The sequence below is a fragment of the Dictyostelium discoideum genome, assembly GCF_000004695.1.
Source record: "Dictyostelium discoideum AX4 chromosome 2 chromosome, whole genome shotgun sequence".
Classification (NCBI taxonomy): Eukaryota; Evosea; class Eumycetozoa; order Dictyosteliales; family Dictyosteliaceae; genus Dictyostelium; species Dictyostelium discoideum.
Genome location: NC_007088.5, coordinates 3,031,190 through 3,053,749, shown reverse-complemented (window position 1 = coordinate 3,053,749; position 22,560 = coordinate 3,031,190). Strand labels below are relative to the sequence as shown.

Sequence of the window (22,560 nt, the reverse complement as noted above, 5' to 3'; positions counted from 1 at the left end):
ATTAAAAAATGGAATATCTTTGTATGGATGGTTTAAAAATAAAAATTTTTTTTTTTTTTTTTTTATTAAATTAATTTTTAATTTTTTAGGAATTGTTTAAATTTATTTTATTTTTTTTTTTTTTTTTTTTTTTTTTTTGAAAATTTTTTTTTTTTTTTTTTTTTTTATTTATTTTTATTTTTATCATAATATCAAGCAAATTAAAAAAAAAGCACAATGTCATCTTCAAACAATATCTATCATATTTTAGATGATCTTGTAAAGATGGTAATTCGTGCTTTTTACCCCGATGAATATGCTGTTATTATTGATGGTCTTTTAAGAGAAAAGAAACGGTATATATTTCTAATTCTTTTTTTCTCTTTTATTATTATCTTTATAGAATTTATAATAATTATTATAAATATTAATAATAAATCACTATTTTTATTTACATTACTAATAATATTTTTTTTTTTCCTTTTTTTTACTAACTTTATTATAATATACCAATTAAAAATATATTTTCAAATAAAAAATAATAATAATAATAATAAAAATAAAAAACAATAATAAAAATAAAAAACAATAACAAAAATAAAAAATAATAATAATAATAATAATAAAATAAATAATAGTATTAAAGATGAAGATTTAGCATTAAGACTTCGTATTCAACAAAAATATGTAAGAAAGATATTAATGGATCTTAAAGGTGATTCAATGGTAAAGAGTTCAGATGTAAAAGTAGAAGCAAAAGGACCAAATGAAAGAGGTAGTACCCATCTACTTTGGTATATAGATTATAAACATATCATTGATATTGTAAAATATAAATTATACATGTTTAGAAAGAAGATGGAATCTGTAAAAGTTCAAAAAATTGACGTTCAAACTTATAAATGTCAAACATGTCATAAAGTGTACACATTTTTTTTATTTATATTCCCATCTTTAAATAATAATAATAATAATAATAATAATAATAATAATAATAATAATAATAATAATAATAATAATAATAATAATAATAATAATAATAACAATAATAACTATTATTATTATTATCATCATCATTACTAATTTCAAACTCTTAAATAATAATTAGATATACAGCATTAGATATTCCAAAATTATTAAATATGGACACTGGTGCATTGGCATGCGAAATTTGCGATGGCGAATTAGAAGAGGAATTAAATAATGAATCATTAACACAAACTGCTAAACATCAATCTGATTTGTTTAGTCAATTAAGAAAAATTATTGAACAATTAAAGAAAACTGAAGGTCATAATATACCTTTGTATGTTTTTTCTTTTTTTTCTTTTTCTTTTTTTTTTTTTTTTTTTTTCTTTTCTTTTTTTAAAAAAACAAAACAAATATAAATATTAATACATCCCTTTTATTTATTATTAAATAGATTTGCAAGAGATTTAGCAGATTTATCAGCAGATCAAGGTCCATCTTATACAATTAATACCAATTCATCATTAGGTATGGGTCCAAAACCATCTGCATTTCCTGTTGCACAAGGTGCTGCAACTTCTCATCATATAGATCCAACAAATGAAAATATAGAATTTCATGTTGATATTTTAGATACTGATGGTATAGAAATTAATAAAGCAGTAGTTAAAAAAGAAAAGTATATATTAAAAAATTTTAATATAAAAAAAAAAAAAAAAAAAAAAAAAAAAAAAAAAAAAGAAAATAATTAAATTTTAAACATTTTTTTTTATTTTTTATCTTCCTCCTTCCGAAACCAATAATTTAATTTAGTAAAAAAACAGGATTAGCATCACTTCCACCTTGGTTATTGCCAAGTAATTCATTTAAAAATAGAAATGTTAAGTCGAATTCAATCTTGAACAATAATCAACAAACTCAAACCTCAACCAACGAACAACCTACTGCTGTTAAAGAACAAATTAAAATTGATCAAGATTTTTATATAAATTATATTAAAACTCATTATCAAGAATGGGAGAGTGCTCCTGATAGTGGTGATGCTGATGGTAATGGTAGTAATAGTGGTAGTGGTGGTTCAACCATTGAAGGTAATGATGGTGGTAATGGTGAACATCAAAATAAAAAAATGAAATTGGATGATTCACAAACCGTTTCTTCAATGTCACAATCGGATGATGATGGTAAAGATATTTTAGTTAGAGTCGGTGATAACTTAATACCAATCACCAAAATCACAGAACATGACCAAGAGTTAATGTCTAATCAAGAATATGAAGATTATAGTCATGCACTCTATTCATATGCTTCCAAAAATGTTTTCGATCATCAATATCAAAGTTTAATGTCAAATTAATTTAATCTAATTTTTTTTTTTCCTTTTTTTTTTTTTTTTTCTTTTTCTTTTTTTTTTTTTTTAATCCTTTAAACTAAACTTGTAAATAATTATAAATAAACTTTAAAAAATAAAATAAAATAAAATAAACCAATAAAATTAATGAAAATAATACTTTTTTTTTTTATTTACATAGAAATTTTTTATTTCTTTTATACAAAATACTTTATTTATAAAGTTTTTTTTTTTTTTTTTTTTCTATTCGTCTTCTTCTATTGTAGGTTCTTCCCCACCATCATCTTCAGCTACTTCATCATCTTGATTTTCTCCACCATCCTCTTCATTTTCATCATCATCACCAGCAGATTGGTTTGTCCACCAAGAAACCATACCTAAACCTGCTTCTCTCATTGACACTTTTAAGATCAAAGGAGATTTAACTTGTTTCAAAAGATTTTCATTTTCAATTTGTTTTTCTTTATATTCTCTCAATGAATAAGAATCCATTGCTTCTGTATTTACATTTTTTGGTGATGGTGCTGGTTGTGATATCTCTGGATTAAATTCAACTTGATCAATTTTAAATCTAACCCTACCACCATCTTCAAAAAACAATTGATTTTCATTCCATTCCCAATACCATAATCCTTCTTCTTGATTACTAAAATAAATTTGAATTAAAATTAAAATTTTATTATTATTAATTATTTATTATTTATTTAATTAATTATTTAACTATTATTTATTAATTATTAATTATTAATTTTATATTTACTAATTTGATGGATTTGGTAATTCGATTGGATTTAAATAAATTTCATGAAAGAAACCAAGAGAAATTTGAATTGATTGTCTTGAAGACTTTTTTATAACACCTTCCAAAACTTCACCTTTGAAAGGTTTAAATACAACCATTCTAAAACGAACCATAAGGTGAGCACCTCCGTCACCTGAATGAACATATGAATCACCTGTTCCTAATATATCATATAATGCTACAAATAAACCTGCATTTAATACAACTTTACTTGTATACTTCTTTTCAATTTCATCTTCAATTGTTTGTACTTCATTATTGAATTGACTTGGTGCTATTCTAACTTTATCTTCAATCGTTATTAAATGAAACATTATATTGTTTCATGTATAATAAATATAGATTGAAACGAAAAAAAAAAAAAATAAAAAGAAATTGAAAAACATTTTGAAAAAAAAAATTTTCTTTTTTTTTTTTTTTTTTTTCTTTTTTTTTTTTTTTTTCTCTATTCTCAAAAATAACAATTATTTTTATATTTTTTTTTTTTTTTTTACATTTTTTTTCATCCAATCAGAATAAAATAAAATAAAACAAAATAAAATAAAATAAAATAAAATAAAATAAAATAAAATAAAATAAAATAAAATATAAAAAAATAATTTTTTTTTTTTTTTTTACTCCATTCAAAAAAAAGGCAAAGTTATACTTAAATAAAAAAAAAAAAATAAATACACTTATCAGAGTTATTAATCCAATTGCCCGAGAATCAAAGGATTTTATTCTTTTTTATAAGATAAATCTTTTCATTCTCGGGCATTGTTGATAGGTAGATGCTATATTAAACAGCTTTCACTAAATATTTTTTAATATTAAAAAAAAAAATAAAACAACTTTTATACATGACACAGAAATAAACATTGAAATTTTTTAATTTTCGTTCAAGATAAATTTTAAAAATACATTTTATTCTAATAATAATTTTTACTAATATTAATTTATATTATAGGTTGATTGCCATGAAACAAAATTAAAAAATCAAAGTTTAGTGAACTATATTTGGCTGAAAGGGGTGTCTCTGGCTGTGTCGGCTCCCGAACAAAACAAAAAAAAAAACAAAACAAAACAAAATAAAATAAAACAAAATAAAACAAAATAAAACAAAATAAAATTTATTAAATAAACTAAAAAAAAAAATTAAACAAATAAACAAACAAAAAAAAAAAAAAAAAAAAAAAAAAAAAAAACAAATAAATAAATAATCGAATAATTTTATAAAGTTAATTTTTAATACTTTTTATTGTTTTGAAATTTCAGATTCATTATCTTTTTGTTTATTAAATTCATCTGATTTTTTTGTATTTCTTCTTTTAATTAAAAGTACAGTGACTATAATTATAAATACAATCACTGAAAATCCAATAATTGATATTAAGATTGGTATTAAAATATTCTTTTTCTTTACTTGATTTGGTTCAATTGGTGAGCCACCTCTTGCGATAAAACTTTGAGCATATTTTTCATTATGATGTAATGGAATTTTAAAGTTTGTATACTTTTCATATGATAATGTATCAATATTATAAACGATTAAAACATTTGATTTATCTGAATAAAATAAACAAAATAATTATTTTTCTATTTTAATAAAATTTATTGGTTATAAAATTTTTTATCATACAAAGCATGAGTGAATAGTATTTTATACACAATTTATTATTCCAATAAATTAAGGTTGAAACCATTTTTTTTTTTTTTTTTTTTTTATTCACACTTTTTTTTTTTTTTTTTCTTTTTAAAAAATAATTATATTTTATAATTATTTAATTTTTTATGATTAAATACAGGTATGTTTTCTCTACAAGTTGAAATGTAATCGAGATCTATATCAACAAAAGCGATATCATTTAGGTTATCAGGTAAATCATGTAAGACCTTACCCCAAGGATCAATGATCATTGAATGGCCATAGGAAGATCTTTTAGAATGATGATCACCAGTTTGAGCAGCAGCGATGACATAAGTTTGATTTTCAATTGCTCTTGCTTGAAGTAATGGTTTCCAATGTGCTTCACCAGTACTCTTCATAAATGCACTTGGTACCAATAGAATTTGAGCATCCATTCTTCTTAGACTTAGATAAAGTTCTGGAAAACGTAAATCATAACAAATTGATAAACCAAGTTTACCAACTGGTGAATCACAAACCACTAAATCATTACCACCTTTAACAACTTTACTTTCATTCATTTTAACACCCTTTGATGGAATATCGACATCAAATAAATGCATCTTTCTATACTCGCAAACTATTACACCATTTGAATCAATGATTAAATGAGTATTGTAGATCATATCATTTGGATCATCCAATATCTTTTCATGAAATCCACCTAATGATAACCAAATATTATTTTGCTTTGCTAAATCTTTATATCTTTCAATGATTCCTCCTTTTTGATCTAAATACTCTGCATTATCTCTTGATTCAAATTGATGAATTCCACCACTTATAAATGCAAAACATTCTGGTAAACAAAATAAATTCACTTTATTTTCAACAGCTTTCTCTATCATTTCTTTACATTTTCTAAAATTATCCTCTTTATTATTGGTACTTGTAATTTGACCTAATCCAATCCTTTTTAATTTATTCATTAATATTTTTGAATTTCTAATCATGATATTTAATTATAAAAATTGAAAATAAAAATAAAAAAAAAAAATAAAAAAATAAAAAAAAAATTGAAAAATAAATTAAAATGTTGGTTTGTTTAAAAATTATAATTTGGTATTAAAAAAAAAAATGGATTTATTTTCAAAAAGAGATTCCATTTTATAATAGCTTTCCAAGAAATAATCCAGATTTCCAAAACATTTTTTTTTTTTTTTTAATAAATATGGATAAATAAGGAAAACAAATGGAAATAGTTTATTGTGACATTTTATTTTATTTTATTTTTTTTAATCAATTCAGATAATAAGTATTTGGATATTTGTAAATACCATTAGCATATTGTTAGGATATCTTAATTTTCTTACAATTGTTGTACGAAATTAGATGGGAAGAAACCTTGTTCACCTGTTGGTAAAGATCCCTATAAAAATAAAAATAAAAATAAAATTAGCTACTATTATTGACTAATTGATTGATTAATTAATCAATTAATTAATACTTACTTGCCACCAACCATCTGGATCACTTTGATCTAAAATTGTAATGATATCACCTTCTCTGAAAGAAAGATCACCATCATTTTCACCATTATAATCGTAAAGTGCTTTAGCTTGAAGATAACCACTTTGATCGTATTGCTCTTCAGCTGGCTGTTCATATTGTTGTTGTTCTTCTTGATAATATTGTTGATCTTCAGTTGGTTGTTCGTATTGTTGTTGCTCTTCTTGATAATATTGTTGTTCTTCGGTTGGTTGTTCTTCATATTGTTGTTGTTCTTCTTGATAATATTGTTGTTCTTCAGTTGGTTGTTCTTCGTATTGTTGTTGTGGTTCTTCTTGATAATATTGTTGTTCTTCAGTTGGTTGCTCTTCATATTGTTGTTGTTGTTCTTCTTCATATTGTGGTTCTTCATATTGTGGTTCTTCATGAACTGGTTCTTGATAAACTGGTTGGACTGGTGCAGCTGGTTTATTTACACGTGATGGTACTGGAGCAGCTGGACGTGATGGAGCTGGTGGTTCTTGTTGTTGTTGAGTTGCAGCTGGGAAACGATTTAAAACACTTCCTTTTGAAGGAGCAGGTCTTGGTTGTGGTGGAGCAGTTTCAGTTGGTTTTGAAACTTGTTCTTGGAATTTATTACCAACAGTACGAGATGGTGGTGGAGCATTAACTCTTGATGCTTGTTGTTGCTGTTGTTGTTGTTGTTGTTTTTGTTTCTCTGCTTGTTGTTGTTTCCAATAGTCATCTCTTTCGGTGGATAAATTATATTCTGGACGAGTTGGTTTGGCTGGTTCAGATTTATTTGCTTGATTTTGTTTCCAATATTCTGCAGATTCTTGAATTTTGTTATAATCGTTTTTGTTGATGACATTTTTAACCTCAGCATTTGATTTGGTTGCAGCTTCTCTACCTTGACTAACCGATTGTGGAATGAAGGTACCTTTGGTAGCACCTTGTACCTTTGAACCACTATCGTATGAGGCACCAGTTGCTTTGTTCAATGCAGCGGTGATTGCTTTCTCGTCGATATCTTCCTCTGAACGAGCGTTAACTTGATGATGAATTGGTTTGAAAGATTTTGAAAATTCGATTGCGTGTCCACTGAAAGCGCCTTTGATTGGTCCGTTTACACCATCACCACACCATGGAATGTATACAAACTTTGGCATATTATTAATAACAAAACGAATATAAGCAAAACGAATACTTGAATCATCTAATTCCTCTCTCAACTCTTTCAAATCACCTGATCCACTATCACAAAATTTAATTTTGTTATTTGATTTTGGTACATATGAAAAAACAATCCAACGATTTGCTGGATTACCATCTTGAACTAATTTAATATATTTTGTAATATCTGGATCACTAATATCTAATGATGCCATCTTCTATGTTTTTCTAATTTATCTCTTTTAAATATATAATACAACAATTTTAAATTAAATCAAAAAAAAAAAAAAAAAAAAAAAAATTAAAAATTAAAAAAAAAAAATTAAAAAAAAAAAAAAAAAAAATTAAAAAAAAAAAAAAATATAAAAAAAAAAATTATAAAAAAAAAAAAAGATATTTTTTTTAAAAAAAAAAAGACACCTGTGTTTATTCTGAAATTGTCTCCATATTTGTTTTGGTTCAAAGAATAATATTTGTTGGTTGTGTTGATAAAGGTAAAGTATTTGGATAATATTTATCTTTTTTTTTTTTTTTTTTTTTTTTTTTTTTTTCTTTTTAAAATTTAAAATTTTCCCCAATGAATAACTAAATCAAACTTTAATTTTGGTTTAAACATTTTTCCTAAAAAATAAATAAATTAAAAAAAAAAATCTCTGCCATAGCATTTATCTTTTTTTTTTTTTTTTTGCCAACATAATATTATGTGTTTTGAAACACTTTTTTTTTTTTATTTTCACTTTTTTTTTACAATCTTATTTTTTAACTAAAAAATCTTTTTATTTTTTAAATTTTATTTTTATTTTATTTTTATTTTCATTTTTTTTTTTTTTTTTTTTTTTTTTTTTTTTTTTTTTTTTTTTTTAATTAGCCGAGTCATTTGGCTTAATTTTTTGATTCATTTTTTTTTTTTTTTTTTTTTTAAAATTGATAAATTAGTCAATATCATTGGATCAATAATAATATTGATTTAATTTTTTTTTTTTTGATAAAAAAAAAAAAAAAAAATTTGGAAAAAAAAAAAGATGTTTAGCAAATTAATAACCCCACAAATAAAAAATTATAAAAATTTTTCAAAATTTTCAATATTTTCACTTTCAAACACATCATCACTCTTGAATAAAAGTAATAAAAATATTAATTTTATCAAATATAATATTGCAACAAAAGATTATCAACTTTCTAAAACAATTATAAATGATCAATTTACATTAATAAATAATAATAGATATTATTCAATCAGAAAAAGTATGGCCACATTATCATCATCGTCTTCGTCATCATCACCAACAACACCACCAACACCACCAACACCATCATCACCATCATCAATGAAAACAGAAGTTGTTTCATCAATATCAAATACAACAACAGTGGAAAATAATAATAATAATAATAATTCAACATCAGAACCAACAATCAATCCAATTTTTAATAATAATGAAAATAATAAAACTCTTTTCGATAAAATTATGAAGAATACATATGAATATCCAAGATTTAGTAAACAATGGTGGACAGAAAAAGCATACATTTTCATAGTCTTTGGTATTACAGGTACTTCATCACTTCATGTAGTTAAATTTTTATTGAAATATTTAATTGGTTATCAAAATCCAGTTAGTCCATTCCGGGGAGGTTTGGAATTAATTCAAAATGATCCAAAATATGTAATAGTTTATTTTTTAACAATGTATACAGTTTATCCTTTCATTCTCATTTCATATGGAACTTTATTTGGAAGATTTCAATACTTTATCAAACTCTTTAATAGAATGTCAATTTTCTCTCAATTAAAAAGATTATTCTTAAAATTTTCAAAAAAATCTTCAAATAAAAAAGAATAATATATTTTTTTTTCTTTTAAAATTTAATAATAATAATAATAATAATAATAATAATAATAATAATAATAATAATAATAATAATAATAATAATAATAATAATAATTATAATAATTATACTAATAAAAATAATAAACAAATTTAGTAAATATTTTATTATTTGAGGGTTTCTTTCATTTCCAACAATCTTTTTATTATTTGAGGCTTTCTTTCATTTCCAACAATCTTTTTTTAATTTTTTAAAAATTTAGTAAATATTTTATTATTTGAGGGTTTCTTTATATTTTCTGACTTTTTTTTTTTTTCATTTTTCCCAAAGTCCACAATGATTTGGTAAGGGGAACTACAAAAAAATTAAAAAATAAAAGAAAAATAAAAAAAAGAAGCGACCAACGAACTGCATAAAATTTCACCACTCTAATGCTGAAATTTTTTTATATCCCGCCAACCTTATGATTTGGTGTTTCATTCCCAACAATGTTTTTTTTTTTTTTATTTTTTTTATTTTTTTTATTTTTTTTATTTTCCCACAGCAAAAAATAAAAAAAACATAAAATTAAGACATCTCATTTCCGTATTTTTTTTTTTTTTTATTAAATAAATAATAACAAACGGGTAATAATAGATTTCGAATATTTTATTATATATATATATATATATATATATATATATATATATATATATTATATATATTCATTTATTTATCTCCCTTAACTAATTATTTTAATTTTTTTTTTTTTTTTTTCCCACACCAATTAATTTTTATTTTTTTTTATTTTTTTATTTATTTATTTTTTTCAAATAAATAAAATTTCAATTATTCACTTTTTCTTCATTTTTATTATTTATTTTTTTATTAATTCATAACCAAAAAAAAAAAAAAAAAAAAAAAAAACAATAAACAATTTTAAGACACACCTTATTTTCATTTTTTTATTTTTTTTTTATTTTTTTATTATTTTATTTTTTTTATTTTTTTTTTATATGAAAATTCATATAAATAATTATAAATAGATTTATACAATGAAAAATGAAAAATTAAAAGTAGATAATCATATTCATAATAACATTCAATTTATTGATTGTTTAGAATTTTGGGTATCAAATGCAAAATCATTTATAAAATCATTCCTCCAACCAATGAACTTTGAAGTGATTGGAACGAGATTCAATGATGAACGTTCAAGAATTCAATATCTTTTATTAAATAATGTAATATCAAGATCTAATCTACAAAATCAATTTCAAATTGAAAATAATTCATATATAAAACCAATACAAGGTAATCAATTTATCAAAGTTACAAGTTCAATATCACCAAATGATTTAGATTTTCATTCAAAAATTCAAAAACATGGTGATTTTATTCAAAATATTAGTTTTTATTGTGTAATTATTTAAAATAATAATTATTATTAAAAAAATATATATATATATATATATTTCTTTTTTTTTTTTTTTTATTAATTAATTAATTTTAATAATAGAATGATATAAATTTAGCATATAATAAATCAATTAATAATGGTGCAAAATCTGTTCAATTACCAATGAAAGAATATTTTAAAAATTGTAAAGATATTGTTGAAACTGCAATAATTGAATCACCATTCAAAGATTTACAACATACATTTATAAATAGAAATATAACAAGTTTTGATGATAATAACAATAATAATTATGATAATAATAAAGAAATATTTGGAAATCCATTATTTTTATATCCAGAATTTCAAGAGATAAAAGATAAAGAATTATTTAAAATTGAAAAAGAAGATTCATCAAGCATTAATGGTTGTACTGGATCATTGGATCATATTGCTACATGTATAAAGAATGGTGAAATGAATTATTTCGTTGAATGGTATCGTAAATGTTTAGGTTTTAAATTATTATCAGATAAAGATAGTGTTGCAACAGATGAGAGTGAAAATTTTGAAAATGAATTAATATTGGATAAAAACTTTTATGTAATTACTAAATCTGATTTTAAGTATACAAAAAAGGAGAATATTGGTTTAAAGATGGCAGTACTATCAAATCAACCTTTAAATACATCATTTCATAAAACACCACCTATTCAATTTGTAATTTCTGAAGCAATTCAAGGTGGTGAAGGTCAAATTGAACAATTTATTCATTATTTCGGTGGTGAAGGTGTTCAACATTTAGCTTTCAATTCAAATAATATCTTTAAGGCTGTTGAAATTGCTAAATCTCAAAAATTGGAATTCGTCTATATACCTCAATCTTATTATTCAAAATTGGATGAACGTTTAAAACATCTATTTCCAAATTCAATTCCAAAAATTTTAAAAGAAAATTTAATGAAATTTGGAATTTTAATTGATTCTGATGCAATTACAAATACAAATGAAAATAATAGTAATAATAATAATAATAATGATTCTCAAAATAATACTGAAATTAATCAAAATATTGGTTATATTAAACAAGTAAGTAAAAAAAAAAAAAAAAAAAAAAAAAATTTAACTAATCATTTGTTTGAAAAAAAAAAAAAAAAAAAAAAAATGTTTAGATTTTTACAAAATATATAAATGATAGACCAACAATGTTTTTTGAATTAATTGAAAGATCAAATGCGTTGGGTTTTGGAAAAGGAAATATTATTGCGTTATTTGAATCTTTGGAAAAAGAAAGTAGTGGTTCTCAATTAAAAAGTGATTAAATTACAAATTTAATTAAATTACAAATTTTACAAATTAATAAAAAATTTTTTATATTTTTATTTTCATATTTTCATTTTTTTATCGCGTTACTTTTTTTTTGAAACTAATTTTCATATTTTCATTTTTTTTTTTTTACTTTTTTTTTTTTTTTTTTTTTTTCACCCCAATAAAAGATATTTATTATAGAATTTTTTTTAAAATTATGAGTTCTTTTGATGCAAGTCCTAAAATTTATACCCCAAGTGAGATTAAAAGCCATTACGAGGTAAGAAATTAAGTGTATTTTTGTTTTTTTTTTTTTTGTTTTTTCTTTTTTGTTTTTTTTTATTTTTTTTTTACACACATTTACCAATTTACTAACAAAAAAAAAATAATAAAAAAAAAAAAAAAAAATGAAAATAATAAAGGAATTTTGTCAAAGTATAAAACAAAGGCATGCATTTATATATTGTGGTTCAAAGAGTGAATTTTGTATTAATAGTGCCCTTGAATTTTCAAGGATATTAAAAAAAGATTGTCATTTCAATTGTAAAATAATTGTAAATCAATCAAGTTTAATAAATGAATTTGAAAAATATTTAGAAAATTCTTTTAAAGATGTTTCATATTTAGATTTTATTTTTTATTATATTGGTGAATCTCAACATAATAAAAATAATAATAATAATTCAATTGAATTTATAATTGAAAATCCAAATCGAGAACAATGTAGTTTTAATAAAATTATAGATTTAATTGATAAAAAAGAAAAAGATTTACGTATGTTATTAATAAATAAATAAACAAAAAAAATTACAATTATTAAATAATATAATTTTATTAATACTTTATTTTTTGAAAAAAAAAAAAAAAAAAAAAAAACAAAATAGAATCATCTTTATTAAAACATGAATGTTATATAACTTTTAGAAAACTTTATATATTAGATTTAAATACAAGTAATGATGGTATTAATCCTATTGAATCATTATCTCGTTTATTTAAAAATCAACAACAAGAGTTTTATACACCAAAAATGGGTTTTAGTAAGTTTTAAAAATTATATCTAATACCTTTGGAAATTTATTATTATTTTATTTATTAATATATATATATTTTCAGATAGTGGAATTTTATATTCACCAATTATTGGAGATCATTCAATCCGAGTTTTAAATCAAATGGAATTATCATCTTTTACATCAATTCTTATTGAAAGAATAACTAGTAAATCATCACTTGGTAGAAGATTATTAGATGTTGCTGATGTAATGGAGTATGAACTCTTTGAGAAATTCATTGAAACTCATTGTACAAACATTCATATCTATCAAGAATTAAATAATCTTTTCAAAGTTGATTTGGATATGGAATCAAATTTAAAAAATAAATTTGAAATACTTTTTCTATCAAGTGCTCAAATTGCTTCATTTATTTTCGTTGAAAGAAAATTAAATCAAGAAACATAATCAAAACAAAATGATATTTTAATTTTTTATTTTTGAAAAATTAAATGTATAAAAAAAATATAAAATAAAAAGAGATATGTATTAATAATTTATTTTTTTTTATTTTTTTTATTTATTTTATTTTTTTTTTTATTTTTTATTTTTCATTTGTCGGAATGTAAAATAAGAAAAGATCTGATTTTACTGAAAATTTGGTATTTTTGTTTTAAAGAGTGAGAAAAAAAAAAACAGATTTCAGTTAAAAAAAAAAAAATTTTTTTTTCTATTTTTTTTTCTTTTTTTCTTTTTTTTTTTTTACGTTCTAAAAAACCAACGATTAAGATTTGCAGTATTTTTGAATTTTTTCACCCAAAGAACAGAGTTAATCACAATTTTTTTCATTTTTTTTTATTTTTATTTTATTTTTTTTTTTATTTTTTTTTTTTATTGTTTTTAAAAAACCAAGAAAAGATTTTTAATTTTTTTTTTTATTTTTTTTTTATAAATTTCATTTTTTTTTTTTTCTTTTTAAATTTTTTATATAAAACAAACCACATCACGCATTGTACTTAATATATTGTAATATTATTTGATTATAAATATTACTTTTTTTTTTCATTTTTTTTATTTTATTTTTTTTCCATATAGAAACATATACAATCTTTATTCAAATAAATAAAATAAATAAAATATAAATATACAAATAAATAAATTAATTTATAAATAAATATACAAATAATATACAAATAATAAATAAATATACAAATAAATAAAAAAATAAAAATAAGAATAAAAATAAAAATATAAATAAATATATATAAATATAAATAAATAAATATAAATATAAATATAAATATAAATATAAATATAAATATAAATAATATTAAAATGGATAAAAAAATAAATTTAGATTATTTAATTGATGATATTATTGTAAATTCAGATGATTTAACACCATTTCAATGTCAAATTTGTTTTAATAGTGTCATTGATTTTAAAAAAGAAACCTTATCATTTGATGTTTTACAATGTAGAAATGGTCATATTTCTTGTCACGAATGGTATGTAGTAGTATTTTATTTTTTTATTTTTTTTTTAATAAGATAAAATAAAATAAAATAAAATAAAATAAAATAAAATTATTAATTATTAATTTTATTTTAAAGTTGGAATCGTCAATTATCAATTAAACAAGAATGTCCAAGTTGTAAAGTTAAAACTTTACCAAGTGAATTATCTCGTAATATATTTTTAGAGAATGCATTTCGTGCATTAAAAGTGATATGTCCAAATAAATTTAAAGAAAGTAAATTTCAAGGAGAGGCAGTTCATTGTGAGAATGGATGTCCAGAGATTTTAAAGGTAGAATTATTGGAGCATCATTTGAAAGAATGTCAATATCAATTTATAAAGTGTCCAAACAATTCAAACAAATGTAAATATATTATTAGAAAGAATCAAATTGAACATCACAATCAATCGGTATGCGATTACTCTTTGATTCAATGCGAGAAATGTTCAGAATTAATAGAGAGAAAGAAATTAAATAAACATATCGAGAGTGAATGTGACACTCTTATGATCACATGTAGTAAATGTTCAGCATCCATTGGTAAAAAATTAATGAATCATCATTTAGAAACCGATTGTCCAATGGAGGAGATTTCATGTCTCTACAAAGCAGGTGGTTGTAATAAAAGATTCCTTCGTTCACAACTTTCTCAACATTTATCTGAAAATAATAATCATATCTTTTATATTCAAAATGTTATGGATTTACATAAACTTCAATTGGATGAATGTAATCAAGATTATAGAAAATTAGAAAAACAAAATAGAGATTTGGAAAAAAGATTATTTTATTTAGAGAGTACTGTAAATTCAACTGTAATAAATAGTAAACCACATGAATGTGGTGGTGGTGGTGGTGGTGGCAGTGGTAATAATGTTTATAAAGGGAAATGGGTAATCAATAATTGGGATCGTAAATTACGTGAATATCCAATATCAAAGAGTTTAAATAGTCCATTCTTTCAAATTGGTTCTTCTAAATTCTTTATCATGCTCTACCCAAATGGTAACAATGAGGTTAAAGGTTTTCTAAGTATTTTCCTCTATAAAATTTATGATCGTCCATCACTTGTAAAATATAGTTTAGAAGCTAAAAATATTGACCCCACTAAAAATTATAAAAATACTCATACAAATAATTTCATCAATAACAATGGTAATGGTTGGTTCAAATGGATTGAAAATAAAAGTCAAAATGGTTTCTTTTCAAATAATTCTTTAACAATTAGTATTAGTATTAAAATTATTCAAGATCATTCATTAGTTACTGAATAATTTTGATAAAAATAAAATAATAAAAATTTATAAAAAAAAAAAAGAAATATAATTCAAATATTTAATTTAATTAATAAATAATAATAGTTTTTTTTTTTTTTTTTTTTTTTAAAAAAAAAACAAAGTATTTTTTTAACCTTTTTTGGGAATGTTTTAACAAAACATTTAATTTAATATAATTTTAATAGAATAAACATTAATAATTAAAATAGATTATTTAATCTTATAACAATATATTTTAGTTGATCTTGTTACAAACATTGTCATTAAAGTTTATAAAAAAAAAGAAAAAAAATGCAACAAATATATAATGCTTAATTATTGATCAAATTCTCCGTTTTCTATATATAAAATTGATAATGATGGAAATGGTTCATCAGTTGATGCTGCTATTGGAAATATTACTACTGGACAATTTTTATTATGTTAAATTACATTATTTTGTGTCCTTTACAAGTGTTGGTGACATATTATATCTGCGTATTAGTTTTGTTGTGAAGTATATGGGTTTTACAAACTTTTGTGATACTAAAACAGATTCATCAACTCTGTTCTCCTTTATATTATGTGTGTTTCCATTAATTGCTGCTATAGTGTTATGTATTAATTCTTCACCGCCACATTTATCCAATAAACTATTAGATTTTTGGAATTTGAAAAAAAAAAAAAAAAATAAATTTCTAAAAATTTAATGAGATTGACAATGTCGTAGTTTAAAAAAATATATAAAAAATTAAAAAGATTTTTGAATTGTTCAATATTAAAAAAAAAAAAAAAAAAAAAAAAAAAAAAAAAAAGAAAAAAAAAAAAAATTTTCATAAATTGTTTATCTTTTTTTTAAGGTTAAAAAAAATAAGTAAACTTTTGTTTATTTGGATACTTGTTTTTAATTTAGTTAAGTTTAGGTTTAAGTTTAATTTTATTTTAATTAATTTTTAATATTAATTTGATCATAATTAAAAAAAAAAAATTCACAATAAAAAGAAATAATAAAAAAAAAAAAATATATAAAAATATAATAAATTATATATTATATAAAATGCCACCAAAAGTTTATGGTGGAAGAGTATATGTATTAAATAATGGGTTTCACCAACTCATAATACTCAATGTACTCTCGTTATTGTTCTGAAAATGAATTGAAAATAAAAGTCAAAATGTTTTCTTTTTTAACAATTAGTATTAGTATTACTATTATTCAAGATCATTCATTAGTCACTCAATAATTTAGATAAAAATAAAATAATAAAATTTATAAATTCCAAAAAAAAAAAAATAAAAAAAAAAAAAAAGAAATACAACTCAAATATTTAATATAATTAATAAATAATAAATTTTTATTTATTTTTTTTTAAAAAAGGAAAAAAAAAATATTTAAGAACTAAAATTAAAAGAAATAACAGATAAAGTTTTTTTTTTTTAAACAATTCCAAATCCATTCAATTTTTTTTTTTTTTTTTTTTTGATATTAATTTTATTACCAAAAAAAAAAAAAAAAATTTGATACCTTGCATGAAATTAAGCGAGCTCTATTTCTTTTGATTATAATTGATATAGAATTATTTTTTTTTTTTTTTTTTTTTTTTTTTTTTTTTTTTTAAATATAATTTAATTTAATTATTCTCGTTTAAAAAATATTATTTGTAAGTAAATTTATTTATTTTATTTATTCTCTGAAAATTTTATTTTTTGTGTCATCTACGAGTGTTGGTGACATATTATATTTGCGTATTAGTTTCGATGAGAAGTTTATGAGTTTTACAAACTTTTGTGATACTAAAACGGATGCGTCAACTCTATTTTCCTTTATTTTGTGTGTGTTTCCATTAACTGCTGCTATAGTGTTATGTATTAATTCTTCACCGCCACACTCTTCCAATAAACTATTAGATTCATCAAGATATTCGTTCGTAAGTATAATTAATACGCTCAAGATGTTAATTGCCTGTCCATGTAATGTATTTTGGATTATATTTCTCGTTTGATGTTTTGATAACCTTTCTAGCAGTTGATACTTTCTTTAATACACCTGATATTGTTGTATGTATATATTATCTGTGTGTTGATTTTTGGAATAAATTGAAAAATTTTTATGTGGGGGAAAAAAGTTTTTTTTAATTTTTTTTTTTTTTTTTAATTTATTTATCAAGATAAATAATTAAATTCTAAAAATAAATTTTTTGGTTATCCTTCAAGTTCAATGTTACACAATATCCAACAATCAATAATTAGTTTTTAAATTTTATATCGATATTTATTTTTCCAATTTCTTTTAAAAGAATCCATGGCTTTTTCAATATTTTCACTTATGATTTTATAATATATTTTTGAAAGGTTATATCCAATCAATGATGGTTTTGTATTGGTTAATTATTTCCAAAACTTTGAAAACATGGTCTCGCTTCAAAATAAGTTTAAAGTGCATTAGCCACTCCTGAAGAAAATTAACTTGGTGGCGCAGTAACCATAACAACTGGATCAACTAAAACAACATCTGGATTTTTGGAATATAAAGATATTGATCAAATTCTCCATTTTCTTTATACCAAACTAATAATTATGCACATGATGCATCAGTCGAGGAAGCTTTAGGAAATATTACTACTGGACATTTTTACAATAAGGCAATTGCTTTAATTTAAAAATAATAAAAAAAAAAAAATAAAAAAAAAAAAAAAAATTTTAATTTCCTTTTGTAATATCAATTGTTTTAATACCAATTCCTAAATTTTTAATTTTATTAGTAAGAGGATTATTGGAATTAATTTATGTTTTTAATTTTTTCTTTTTTAATTTTTTATTTTTGTTTTTTTTTTTTTTTTTTTCAAATTCTACTTTTTAATTAAAAAGTAGATGTCCTTTGAAAAAATTGTTCATTGATGGGGTCGTTATTATTTTTTTATTATCTCAAATTTAATTCTTGAGTTTTTTCATAACCTTTGATAGGTCCAACTGTTTTTTAGTTTAAACCATTTAACACATATAAATAATAAAATAAAAAATTTAATCTATAAAAAAAAAGTTCTTATTCATTTTTTAACAAAATAATTTAAAATCAATAATTATCTCATATTATCTATTTTTTTAAAAAAGACTGGATAAAAAACTAAAAAGTATGGATTAATTATTTAGTATATATTTAATCTATTTTTTTTTTTTTTTTTTTTTTTTTTTTTTTTTTGAGTACACAAATAATTTTGAACACTATTTTTAAAACTATTAACATTAATTTTTTTATTTATTTTTATTTTTTATTTTATGTGACTCCTTTGGTAATATTCCTTGTAATAACGATGTACTATCGATTATAACAAATTTTTTTTCCATTTTTTTTATTCTTTTTTTTTTTTATTCTTCCAATTCAGTTATTAAAGTATTATTAAAATTTTCTTCACTTTCTTCAATTTCTTGTTGTTCATCTTGAATTGATAAAATTTTGATATTAAATTTAATAATTAATTGATCATTTACAATGAATTTATTATGAATATTATAGATTTCAGAGGTTGGAAATTCTATTGAATGAGAGGAGCCAATTAGATGAGAGAATTTCTTTTTCTCTTCTTTTTTGATTGATTTAGTTTGACTTTGATTTGTAATTTCAAAAGAGAATTTAATGGTTGAAGAGGATTGAAATTGTTTTGATAAAATTACAGAAATACAATTGACCGAGTTTACCACGGTATCAGCTGATAGAGATAATGAAAATTCTTTTGTTGGTGTTAAAAAGATTGGTGGTGATATTATTAGATTTGTGAACGGGTTCTCTTTGAATAGATCGAAATGAGCAGAGAATTGTTTAATTATCCATCTACCATTGAAAGAGTAATCATTGTTAATTAGTTTGGTTTCTAATTCTTCACAACTTGATCGAAGTTGTTTCAATTGTTTTGAAGTTGATTTCAAAAGTGATTGATGACCATTGATAATGTTGGAGATGTATTGCTGATGATTATCCTCTAATGCTAAATGTTTTGAAAGTTCATGACGTGGAAAAGTTTCATTACATCCACCATCTTTATATCTACATCCTATAATCACCAATGGACAATCCAATAGTAAATGATTACTAAGATTCATTCTTTCAAAATCATTCTTACAATAGAAACATTTGGTTGGATAATAATTACATTGATCTTGATGATTCTCTATCTCATTCATTCTATATTTACCACATTTTTCATTATATTCACATGAAACAAATGTAAATTTACATTCTTTTAAATGTTTACCATTCTTTAATTGTTCAATTGTTAATATTTCTTTACATCCTTTTTTTTCATCTAAAATTAATTTATTATTATCATTATTTAAAAAACTATTTGGACAATAAACCTAATAAAAATTTTTTTTTTTTTTTTTTTTTTTTTTAGTATTAATAATTTTTTTAAATAAATAAAATAAAATACAAACCTTTAAATTATTTATATGTTTTTGAAGATAAATATTTTTACATAAAGTTTGAATTGTAACAGGAATACAACATATTGGACATTCTGATTTTACAGTTTCAATTTGTTTATGAAAACAGCCTTTACATAAACAATGACCATTTGGGCACGAAACTGATTCATTCATAAGATTACAACATAGTTGACAATAAAGATCTTCATCAATATCTTTTGAAAAAATTAAATCATCTATTGAATATTTCATTTTTATATTTTTTAATTTTATTTTTTTATTCAACTATTATCATTATTTTAATATACATATATCTTTTTAATTATTATTTTTCTTTTTTTTTTTTTTTTTTTTTTTCTATCTTTTTTCACTTTTTCGTTTTCTCAATTTTTTTTTTTGTTGTGGTTGGGAAAAAAAAAAAAAAATAAAAAAAATAAAAAAAAAAAAAAAAAATTAAAAATTAATTTACCATCAAAATAAATACACAATTTTTTGATCAATTAAAACAAAATTTCTCCCCTTTTAAATAATATTAACCAAATGATAAGCTTGATAAGTAAAATTATGTATATCAACCAAACACATAAAAAATACTTATAAATTTTTTGTTTTTTTTTTTATGACCAATTTTTGATTGAGGTTCTGTTTTATTTGCAATTTCAACTATTTTTAATGCTAAACAATACAAAAATATCATTTTTTACAATGTAAAGGAAATAAAATTTTCATATATTCCTTTCAAATGGGTAGTTTAAACTTTTCAAAGTAGGTTTATTATTAAAAAAAAAAAAAAAAAAAAAAAAAAAAAAAAAAAACAATATGTTTATTTTTTTTTTTTTTATATCGTTTAGTAATTCAGTTAAGGGTTAAACAAATAAAATTAAATAATAATTTACAAATGTTGATTTTAATAATTATAAATAATAAAAATAAAAAACAAAAGTTTATTTTTAATTTATTTATTTAAAAACTTTAATTCATTTTATTTCTTTATTATCAAATAATAGATTAATTGAAAGAATTTTAAATTGGATAATTTGGTTTTAAATTTTCTATTGATATTTTTTTATATCTTTTACCCATTTCATTTGCAGCCACAATTGAATTAAAGATATCATCATTTTCAAAGTTTCTTAACATGTTTGACATTGTATCTGATGGTAAATTTGAAATTGAAGCCACTTTTTTAATATCTTCATCATTCCAATTTTTATAACCTAAATCCTCTAATGTCATCGGAAGTTTTGCAATTTTCATTATTCTAATTACATTTTCAATTTCTCCAGTTGGAGCATCTTCTAAAATCAATTGAGCCAATAAACCAAATGCAACCTTTTCACCATGTTGAGAGGAATGTAATTGTTCTATTGAACTTAGACCATTGGAAATTGCATGGGCAGCAGCAAGTCCTCCACTCTCTGCCCCAATACCACTTAAATAAATTGTTGCTTCTAAAATATTTTCAAATGAAATTGAATTTGATTTACAATTTAAAGAATCCATTGCTTTTTCAATATTTTCACTTATGATTTTATAGCATAATTTTGAAAGGTTATATCCAATCAATGATGGTTTTGTATTGGTTAAATTATTTCCAAAACTTTGGAAACATTGTCTTGCTTCAAAATAAGTTGCAAGTGCATCACCTACTCCTGAAGAAAATAATCTTGGTGGTGCAGTAACCATAACAACTGGATCAACTAAAACAACATCTGGATTATTTGGAATATAAAGATATTGATCAAATTCTCCATTATCTTTGTATAAAACTGCTAATGATGTACATGGTGCATCAGTTGATGCTGCTGTTGGAAATATTACTACTGGACATTTTTCATAAAATGCCATTGCTTTTTGTTATAAAAATAATATAAATTAATTAATAATTAATTATTGATTTAAAAAAATAATAATAATAATAATAATAATAATTACCTTTTGCAGTATCAATTGTTTTACCACCACCAATTCCTAAAATTACATTTGAACCTTTAGATTTTTTAATTGAACACATTCTTTCAACTTCATTTTTTGTACATTCAATTTTAAATTTTTCAACGTGAGATATAATATTCTCTTTTTCTAAAGACTTTACAGTTTTTTGATTTACTTGATCAATTAATCTCTCATCACAAACAATAAAACATTTATTTCCAAAATCTTTAATAAATTTTGAAGGATCATTTAATAAATTCTTTCCAATTATAAATTTTTTTGGTGAGCTAAAGTAAATTAATTAATTAAATAAAAAAAAATAATAATTAGTTTTTAAAATTATATTAAATATTATTAATAGAAATTATTTAATTTTTTTTTTATTTCTTTATTTTTTTTTATAAATATTACCAAAGAGTTTTATAAATTGTATTCATTTTAATTGGTTTTGTTTTTTTTAAACAAACAATATATTAATTAAATAATTTATGATAAATAATAAATAATAAAAATAATTAAAAAAATAAA

The 22,560-nt window shown here is 20.9% G+C and overlaps 12 protein-coding genes across 12 annotated transcripts; 6 read left to right on the top strand and 6 right to left on the bottom strand.

The window, feature by feature from the left end:
- Positions 1 to 216: 216 nt before the first annotated feature.
- Positions 217 to 2,305, top strand: gtf2e1-2 (transcription factor IIE; the record flags this gene model as incomplete). Its single annotated transcript, XM_002649139.1, has 5 exons — positions 217 to 335; positions 618 to 902; positions 1,088 to 1,285; positions 1,403 to 1,627; positions 1,762 to 2,305. The coding sequence occupies 5 exons, from the start codon at positions 217 to 219 to the stop codon at positions 2,303 to 2,305; spliced, it is 1,371 nt and encodes a 456-aa protein (XP_002649185.1).
- A 237-nt stretch (positions 2,306 to 2,542) lies between these two features.
- On the bottom strand, positions 2,543 to 3,415 carry rpc25-2 (RNA polymerase III subunit; the record flags this gene model as incomplete). Its single annotated transcript, XM_639550.1, has 2 exons — positions 2,543 to 2,945; positions 3,060 to 3,415. 2 exons carry the CDS (start codon positions 3,413 to 3,415, stop codon positions 2,543 to 2,545), a joined length of 759 nt encoding a protein of 252 aa, XP_644642.1.
- A 920-nt stretch (positions 3,416 to 4,335) lies between these two features.
- On the bottom strand, positions 4,336 to 4,783 carry DDB_G0273521 (hypothetical protein; the record flags this gene model as incomplete). The annotated part of the gene is made up of 2 exons (XM_639549.1): positions 4,336 to 4,646; positions 4,720 to 4,783. The coding sequence occupies 2 exons, from the start codon at positions 4,781 to 4,783 to the stop codon at positions 4,336 to 4,338; spliced, it is 375 nt and encodes a 124-aa protein (XP_644641.1).
- Positions 4,784 to 4,844: 61 nt separating this feature from the next.
- nit1-2 (nitrilase 1) lies at positions 4,845 to 5,720 on the bottom strand (the record flags this gene model as incomplete). Its single annotated transcript, XM_639518.1, has 1 exon — positions 4,845 to 5,720. The coding sequence occupies one exon, from the start codon at positions 5,718 to 5,720 to the stop codon at positions 4,845 to 4,847; it is 876 nt and encodes a 291-aa protein (XP_644610.1).
- Positions 5,721 to 6,076: 356 nt separating this feature from the next.
- On the bottom strand, positions 6,077 to 7,604 carry abpE-2 (actin binding protein E; the record flags this gene model as incomplete). Its single annotated transcript, XM_639547.1, has 2 exons — positions 6,077 to 6,136; positions 6,219 to 7,604. 2 exons carry the CDS (start codon positions 7,602 to 7,604, stop codon positions 6,077 to 6,079), a joined length of 1,446 nt encoding a protein of 481 aa, XP_644639.1.
- An 807-nt stretch (positions 7,605 to 8,411) lies between these two features.
- Positions 8,412 to 9,233, top strand: DDB_G0273515 (hypothetical protein; the record flags this gene model as incomplete). The annotated part of the gene is made up of 1 exon (XM_639546.1): positions 8,412 to 9,233. The coding sequence occupies one exon, from the start codon at positions 8,412 to 8,414 to the stop codon at positions 9,231 to 9,233; it is 822 nt and encodes a 273-aa protein (XP_644638.1).
- Positions 9,234 to 10,253: 1,020 nt separating this feature from the next.
- On the top strand, positions 10,254 to 11,919 carry hpdl-2 (4-hydroxyphenylpyruvate dioxygenase-like protein; the record flags this gene model as incomplete). The annotated part of the gene is made up of 3 exons (XM_639545.1): positions 10,254 to 10,619; positions 10,718 to 11,686; positions 11,770 to 11,919. 3 exons carry the CDS (start codon positions 10,254 to 10,256, stop codon positions 11,917 to 11,919), a joined length of 1,485 nt encoding a protein of 494 aa, XP_644637.1.
- A 393-nt stretch (positions 11,920 to 12,312) lies between these two features.
- On the top strand, positions 12,313 to 13,368 carry DDB_G0273511 (hypothetical protein; the record flags this gene model as incomplete). The annotated part of the gene is made up of 3 exons (XM_639544.1): positions 12,313 to 12,679; positions 12,790 to 12,945; positions 13,022 to 13,368. 3 exons carry the CDS (start codon positions 12,313 to 12,315, stop codon positions 13,366 to 13,368), a joined length of 870 nt encoding a protein of 289 aa, XP_644636.1.
- An 867-nt stretch (positions 13,369 to 14,235) lies between these two features.
- On the top strand, positions 14,236 to 15,693 carry DDB_G0273509 (hypothetical protein; the record flags this gene model as incomplete). Its single annotated transcript, XM_639543.1, has 2 exons — positions 14,236 to 14,408; positions 14,514 to 15,693. The coding sequence occupies 2 exons, from the start codon at positions 14,236 to 14,238 to the stop codon at positions 15,691 to 15,693; spliced, it is 1,353 nt and encodes a 450-aa protein (XP_644635.1).
- Positions 15,694 to 16,732: 1,039 nt separating this feature from the next.
- Positions 16,733 to 16,919, top strand: DDB_G0273507 (hypothetical protein; the record flags this gene model as incomplete). The annotated part of the gene is made up of 2 exons (XM_639542.1): positions 16,733 to 16,818; positions 16,880 to 16,919. 2 exons carry the CDS (start codon positions 16,733 to 16,735, stop codon positions 16,917 to 16,919), a joined length of 126 nt encoding a protein of 41 aa, XP_644634.1.
- Positions 16,920 to 19,041: 2,122 nt separating this feature from the next.
- DDB_G0273505 (hypothetical protein) lies at positions 19,042 to 20,349 on the bottom strand (the record flags this gene model as incomplete). Its single annotated transcript, XM_639541.1, has 2 exons — positions 19,042 to 20,028; positions 20,107 to 20,349. 2 exons carry the CDS (start codon positions 20,347 to 20,349, stop codon positions 19,042 to 19,044), a joined length of 1,230 nt encoding a protein of 409 aa, XP_644633.1.
- Positions 20,350 to 21,120: 771 nt separating this feature from the next.
- DDB_G0273503 (hypothetical protein) lies at positions 21,121 to 22,469 on the bottom strand (the record flags this gene model as incomplete). The annotated part of the gene is made up of 3 exons (XM_639540.1): positions 21,121 to 21,947; positions 22,033 to 22,319; positions 22,444 to 22,469. The coding sequence occupies 3 exons, from the start codon at positions 22,467 to 22,469 to the stop codon at positions 21,121 to 21,123; spliced, it is 1,140 nt and encodes a 379-aa protein (XP_644632.1).
- Positions 22,470 to 22,560: the final 91 nt, after the last annotated feature.